The sequence below is a fragment of the Pan paniscus genome, chromosome 1 (genome assembly GCF_029289425.2).
Source record: "Pan paniscus chromosome 1, NHGRI_mPanPan1-v2.0_pri, whole genome shotgun sequence".
NCBI lineage: Eukaryota > Metazoa > Chordata > Mammalia > Primates > Hominidae > Pan > Pan paniscus.
The window spans coordinates 579,087-586,701 of record NC_073249.2 but is presented as its reverse complement, the minus strand read 5'-3'; the positions used below and the strand labels follow the sequence as shown (position 1 = coordinate 586,701).

The following is a 7,615-nucleotide window of genomic DNA, read 5'->3' as shown; positions in this document are numbered from 1 at the left end:
GACTCGTTGCCTGACTGTCGAACGTGCAAGCATTTTAAAAATCCTTTTTTCCACAATGATTTCAAAGAATGTGCAGACACCTGGATTTCTCAGATCCACTTTGCCAGTGATTCACAGGCATTTTTTAGTGTCCATCACACCAAGGCATAAAATAAACTCTCATCAGAAATAACAGGTCTCTCTAGTAGAGGGGTTTATTCTAGTGTGTAGTCTCTTTATGGGTCTTGTAGGAGGTGTGTGTGGGTTGAAGAATGTGGTTCTAAGTTACTCTAAAATTGTCAGAGTACATTAGTGCTTTATTATCTAATAATTGTATGATTATTATTTCAATATGAGTTCATTCTTAATGATTCCAACTTTTTGAAATACTAAACAGAATTTAGGAACACAGAGAAAAACTGGGAACATATACTTTTGTATTTAGTCTCAAAATTGCACAGCACTGTATTGACCTGTCTTGAGAACTTCTCATGTGAAAAGGTAACTGTAAGTTTGAATGTGTATGTAATGACTCAATGTGTCTGGGATAACAACAGAAAAGTAATATTGCCAGTGTATTCTGTACAGAAAAAACCACACCTACAGTAATCTGTTGAAATTGAGGTATTATATTCTAAAATAGACATTGCAAAAGCTATCCCAGGTAAATACCTGGAAGTTGAGCACTTTGGAAAAAAATTCATACATGAATGCATTAAATAACTGGAGAAGTATGACTGGTATAGAGAAGGAGGACAGAAAACCTTGTAGTCATATTCACATTATGAAATGTTGAATGTTGCAAAGAGAGAAAACTGGTTCCAAGCAGATTCAGAAGGCAAGGAAGAATCCTGCATGAAGCAGCTTTAATCTAAGCTAATGCAGAGCTTCCTAACAAGGCTGCTGCATTGAAGGAGCATGGAGCTTGCTCTTTTCTTTGGTGGAAACTTCACCAGTGGTCATAGGGAAGCAAGCAAAGGCTGCAACTTACAAGTTAGGAATTATCTTGTCACGTGATTTAAAGGATGGGCTTGGTGATCATCACAGTTCTGGGCAAGCATTGTGTCCTACCTTCAAACTGTAGTGATGTGGGAGGAAAATATTTGCGGCCATCCCTACTCAACCAACATGTACCCCTTATAAAATAGTAGAGAATATTTACAAATGTCAGGATAACATAAATGCATTGATTTATCTCTTGGTGTAAGGTATTATGCAATAAAAAATAGTTTAGGTAGGCCTAAAAGACAATCTTATCCAATAAAATTATGTCTATTTTATCCACTAACTTTTTAAAAATAATTTTCTCAAAATTTGCAGGCCAAGCATACTTCTGCTCTTCAAAGGCATTTAGATGTTCTGCGAGCTTAATTGAAATGCACAGTTTTTTCTGAGAATTTCTACTAAGTAACAATCCTTTCAAGTCAAAGGATACTTGGGGGAAAAGATAGACTTTAACTGCTGATGTAACTTCACTGGGAGCACCTGGGTTTACAGACCTTTTCTGAAGATCAGGAGGTATTTGCAATTTAAATTCATAGATTTTAGTTGAATATGTAGATTGCTTAAATGAGAGATTGAGAATTCGCACCCATTTACCAATAGTTTTGAAATAATTTGCAGATATCTTACATTTTACTTGGTATTGTATAAAATATTTGCACCTGTAACTATAAATTTATTATTTGATTCTTAAAGTAACCCTGAATGTTTATTATATGAATTAATATAAGCAGATACTGAGGCTCAGGGTGTTTAGGAAGAGAATCCAAGGTCACAGAATTAATTAATGTCGTGACCAGAGGAAGAACTCAATTCATTTAATTCTAAATTTTGTTTTACTGTATGTTGCCTTCATCATTTCAGAAACAAATGCCTATGTAAAGTCACAGAATCATTCCAAACATTTTCTGATTATTTTTATGTGTACTAAACCATAGCAAAGCTGTACAATCTATGCCCAGGAGATATTCAACAAGTGTAGTTACTTCTTGTGCTCACTCTAGTGAGAGAGCAGATAATAAATTTAACAAAACATTTTACTTAAAATCATAATTTACTTTGAGGAGGGCTTGTTCTCTGATAAATTGGATCTTTTGTATGCAGATAGGAGAAGTAGGGCCAGTTGGCTGCAAAATGGAGTAGACTTTAGAATTTCCCTTTGCATTGCTAGGTTTGCAGGGCTAGCTGGCCATAGAAAAAGCTAGAACCACAGAAGAGTTACATATATACATATATAAATCTATGGGAGGAAATTATGAATGTATATACTTATATATATATAATGGATAAAAGATCATCCTTTATATTCTTGAAGTTTGTTGTGGATTTTATTGTAACCTGAAATTGTACAAAACAGTCCCTCGGTTTTTCTTAATTGCCAGAGCTATGGAAAAATTCCACTTTCCAAAAATCATCGGTGAGTTATACCTCAATATGTATGTCCCTGTGCTATTACATATACGTGTGTGTGTGTATAAAATGGGAGTAACCGTGAACAGACAGCAGAGGCCGCTATTACATATATGTGTGTGTATAAAATGGGAGTAAGCGTGAAGAGAGAGCAGAGGCCGCTATTACATATACGTGTGTGTATAAAATGGGAGTAAGCATGAACAGAGAGCAGAGGCCGCTATTACATATACGTGTGTGTGTATAAAATGGGAGTAAGCGTGAACAGAGAGCAGAGGGTGCTATTACATATATGTGTGTGTGTATAAAATGGGAGTAAGCGTGAACAGAGAGCAGAGGCCGCTATTACATATACGTGTGTGTATAAAATGGGAGTAAGCGTGAACAAATAGCAGAGGCCGCTATTACATATGTGTGTGTATAAAATGGGAGTAAGCGTGAACAGACAGCAGAGGCTATTACATATATGTGTGTGTATAAAATGGGAGTAAGTGTGAACAGAGAGCAGAGGCCGCTATTACATATACGTGTGTGTGTATAAAATGGGAGTAAGCGTGAACAGAGAGCAGAGGCCGCTATTACATATACGTGTGTGTGTATAAAATGGGAGTAAGCGTTAACAGAGAGCGGAGGGCACTATTACATATACGTGTGTGTATAAAATGGGAGTAAGCGTGAACAAATAGCAGAGGCCGCTATTACATATGTGTGTGTATAAAATGGGAGTAAGCGTGAACAGACAGCAGAGGCTATTACATATATGTGTGTGTATAAAATGGGAGTAAGTGTGAACAGAGCAGAGGCCGCTATTACATATGTGTGTGTGTATAAAATGGGAGTAAGCATGAACAGAGAGCAGAGGGCGCTATTACATATACGTGTGTGTGTGTATAAAATGGGAGTAAGCGTGAACAGACAGCAGAGGGCCCTATTACATATACATGTGTGCGTATAAAATGGGAGTAAGGGTGAACAGACAGCAGAGGCCGCTATTACATATGTGTGTGTGTGTATAAAATGGGAGTAAGCGTGAACAGAGAGCAGAGGGCGCTATTACATATATGTGTGTGTGCGTGTGTGTATAAAATGAGAGTAAGCGTGAACAGAGAGCAGAGGGCGCTATTACGTATACATGTGTGTGTATAAAATGAGAGTAAGCGTGAACAGAGAGCAGAGGGCGCTATTACATATATGTGTGTGTGTGTGTGTGTAAAATGGGAGTAAGGGTGAACAGACAGCAGAGACCACTGTTTGACTTTGTGAAGCAGCACACGATTTTCCCTCTGTTTCTGGTGTCTTATCGCATGATAAAAGTCAAACCCAAAATGTAGGAAGTGTGGAAGTAGCTGAAATACTGCTAATATTTAGGCTGCGACATAAACTGGAGAGGAGTTTCCCTTTAGAAATATATTTTTATAGGTTCCATTAATGAAACCTAAAAAAAGTAAAATGAGGGAGGTTGTAAGTAATGATGACATTGTACATAGTATCATAAAAATGTATAAAACCTGACACCAAATATTCTGAATTGGCAAAATACACATTATATATATATATATAAAATATACGTATGATGTATCTATGTGTACATTTTTATATATGTGTGTATATCTGTACACATAGTTTATATCCATAAAACAGCAATCCTGATTATAATAATTTATGTGATCTACTCTCAAGTATGACTAATTTTCATTAGTCACATTAGTTATTACATTGTTAACAATTTAGCAGGTTCACATGCTTGGTACATTTTATTTGCTAATTACAGTAAATGTCTAGCTGCTATTCCCATATAAAGCTTCCTATATACACAATGCCATGTGTATGAACATATAATGAATTGAGACTATCTAGTCCAAACACTCCTGGCACTAACAGACCCCGTGACCACCAACACGTTACCCTCAATCCTGTCATTGGTGAGAGGGGCTTTTATAGCTCCTCACTTCTTAGTTTTATTGTGAAGATCAGGGAGTCAATAGTTACAAAGTACTTCTTAGCATGACACTTTGCAAAATAAACTCCACGATGTCATCATCATTATTCTCAATAGCAACTTCTTTTTCTGGGCAATTGACTCAAATGCTAATATTTTTAGAATATTTAGAGGAGCACTAGACTAGTTTGATCAATTTTACTCCCAAATATGTTGGTAAAATGTCTTTCTTGGGACACTTTTAGCCTTAAACAATGTGAAAAATCATCCTTTACTTCCATGAAGTTTGTTGTGGATATTTGTTTCTTTATTGTAACCTGAAATTGTATAAAACACACTCAGTTTTTCTTAATTATGAAGAACTATGAAAAATTCTAATTTCCAAAAATAATCAGTGAATTATAGCTCAATGTTTACGTCCCTGTGGTATTTCCTCTGAATATTAATTGCTAATACTGATTTCTAATGGTCATGCTAATCATAATCCTAATGCTAATTCCTCATCATCTTAAAATTGAAAATAAATAAAATTCTACAACACTGAATGCCTCTTGAGAATAATTTTTATGTCTAAATTTGCAAGAGTAGTTTCCATTGAGTTTCTGTTGCCCTTTTTATTTCATCCCTTATAATTTGTCTGGGACATGGATAAACTAACACCAAGTATACTCTCATGATGTAGACAGTGACTTGTGATCCACATGGTAGATAACCCATACTTGTAGCTAAATGGAAGACATGAGCTACTCACAGCCAGCACCAAAGATGTTTTGAAAGTAGTGGTGATGCCGACCATACAAAGATGCATTAAATAATAATACAAATTTAAATGCATCTAAGGTAATACACACACGCATACACCAGACCATGGTATGCGTAACTGCTGTGTAGCATGGTATGCAACCTTAGGCATTGTTATGCACATCATCGTAATACAGTATCATCTGCTGACCTCATCTTCTCCAATGTATTTAAGCAATTATTGATTAATAATGACCAATTTTATTTAAAAACCTTCTGGAATAGATTAAATGCTAGATATCAGTCTCAATGTGGCAAGAATACTATTTTTTAAATGTTTTCTTCCCACTTTTAAAAGTTTGCTGCCTAACAATTAATTCACATGTTGTTATTTTACTGCCCTGGGAATGCTATCATCTTATTTGGAAGATATTACCTTATATCGGCACAACTGTAGGATCAATGGAAGAGTACAACACATCCTCTACAGACTTCACTTTCATGGGGCTGTTCAACAGAAAGGAAACCTCAGGTCTTATTTTTGCCATCATCTCTATCATCTTCTTCACCGCACTGATGGCCAATGGGGTTATGATCTTCCTGATCCAAACAGATTTGCGCCTTCATACACCCATGTACTTCCTCCTCAGCCACCTTTCCTTAATTGACATGATGTATATTTCCACTATTGTGCCTAAGATGCTGGTTAATTACCTGCTGGATCAAAGGACCATTTCCTTTGTGGGGTGCACAGCTCAACACTTCCTCTACCTTACCCTTGTGGGAGCTGAATTCTTCCTGCTGGGCCTCATGGCCTATGACCGCTATGTGGCCATTTGCAACCCTCTGAGATACCCTGTCCTCATGAGCCGCCGGGTCTGTTGGATGATTATAGCAGGTTCCTGGTTTGGGGGCTCTTTGGATGGCTTCCTCCTAACCCCCATCACCATGAGCTTTCCCTTCTGCAATTCACGGGAGATTAACCACTTCTTCTGTGAGGCACCAGCAGTCCTGAAGTTGGCATGTGCAGACACAGCCCTCTACGAGACAGTGATGTATGTGTGCTGTGTTTTGATGCTGCTGATTCCTTTCTCTGTAGTCCTTGCTTCCTATGCCCGAATCCTGACTACAGTTCAGTGCATGAGCTCAGTGGAGGGCAGGAAGAAGGCATTTGCCACTTGTTCATCCCACATGACTGTGGTGTCCTTGTTCTATGGGGCTGCCATGTACACCTATATGCTGCCACATTCTTACCGCAAGCCAGCCCAGGACAAAGTCCTCTCTGTGTTTTACACCATTCTCACACCCATGCTGAACCCCCTCATCTACAGCCTTAGAAACAAGGATGTGACTGGAGCTCTGAAGAGGGCCTTGGGGAGGTTCAAGGGTCCTCAAAGGGTGTCAGGAGGTGTCTTTTGACAGTCGACTCCTTCCCATGCATATGGTAAATGGGAGACTCTGTGGTCACTGTGGCTGTGCTTTCATCAAAAGCTGAAGCAAAAAGGGAGGGAGTCATATGATTACAATATTGGTTTTTTGGCTAGGGTTTCTGGTTCATAACTCCATAGTTATGTTATGATATTGTGGTTTTTTAGGCCTCAGAAAACTGAATCTCTCTCTGTGATCTTCGCCTTCCCTCTTTTCACCTGTATCTTTTTCTCCCCAAAGAAACCCTTAGAAACTAAAAATATAATCCAATCTTTCCCCGCTTTTGGTCACAAAGAAATTATCTGACTACCTTGTCTGACTGTATGTCATAAGACCTCTGTTTCAAAAGAGGTCTTCTCTCATACCCTGGGGGAGGGAATGCTATACAGAGAGGCCAAGAAGAATCCGATCAGACAGGCCTTCGTGGGTGTCCCCACTCACTCTATCAACATTAGGTCATACTCTTTGTTCAATCATATTTCTATGCAATTGTCCATGCTTCAATCATGACTATTCAATAAAGTCTCCATATAAGGGCCAAAAGGAGAGGACAGAAAACTTCTGGACAGCTAAATTCATGAAGCTGAACAGGAGGGTGATAAGAACCCATCCATGTGCCTGGAGGGTGGCATGTCCCAACTCCACACAGGCAGAAGCTCTTATGCTCTTCCAGACCTCACCCTCTGTGTCTTTTCATCTGACTGTTTCTGTGTATCCTTTGTAATATCATTTATAATAAATGGTAAACATAGGTAAGTGTTTCCTTGAATTCTGTGAGCCTTTATAGTAAACTAACTGAACCCAAGGAAGGGCCGTGGGATCCCCAATTTACAATCACTTGGTCAAAAGTACAGGACAACTTGGGGCTTTTAATTGGCACTGGAAATGGAAGGCAGTGTTATGGGACTGAGCCCTCACCCTGTGAGATCTGACACTATCTCCAGATAGATAGTGGCAGATGGTCACGGGAGTTTAGCTTGGGCTAGCGCATTTGACTGTAGATAGTGGCAGATGGTCACGGGAGTTTAGCTTGGGCTAGAGCATTTGACTGTAGATAGTGGCCGATGGTCACGGGAGTTTAGCTTGGGCTAGAGCATTTGACTGTAGATAGTGGGA

The 7,615-nt window shown here is 38.6% G+C and overlaps 1 protein-coding gene across 1 annotated transcript; it reads left to right on the top strand.

Annotated features, from left to right (window-relative positions):
* The first annotated feature begins 1,299 nt into the window (after positions 1–1,299).
* LOC100972936 (olfactory receptor 2T1) lies at positions 1,300–7,411 on the top strand. The gene is made up of 2 exons (XM_003815312.5): positions 1,300–1,497; positions 5,501–7,411. The coding sequence occupies exon 2, from the start codon at positions 5,534–5,536 to the stop codon at positions 6,488–6,490; it is 957 nt and encodes a 318-aa protein (XP_003815360.5). The 5' UTR covers positions 1,300–1,497; positions 5,501–5,533; the 3' UTR covers positions 6,491–7,411.
* Positions 7,412–7,615: the final 204 nt, after the last annotated feature.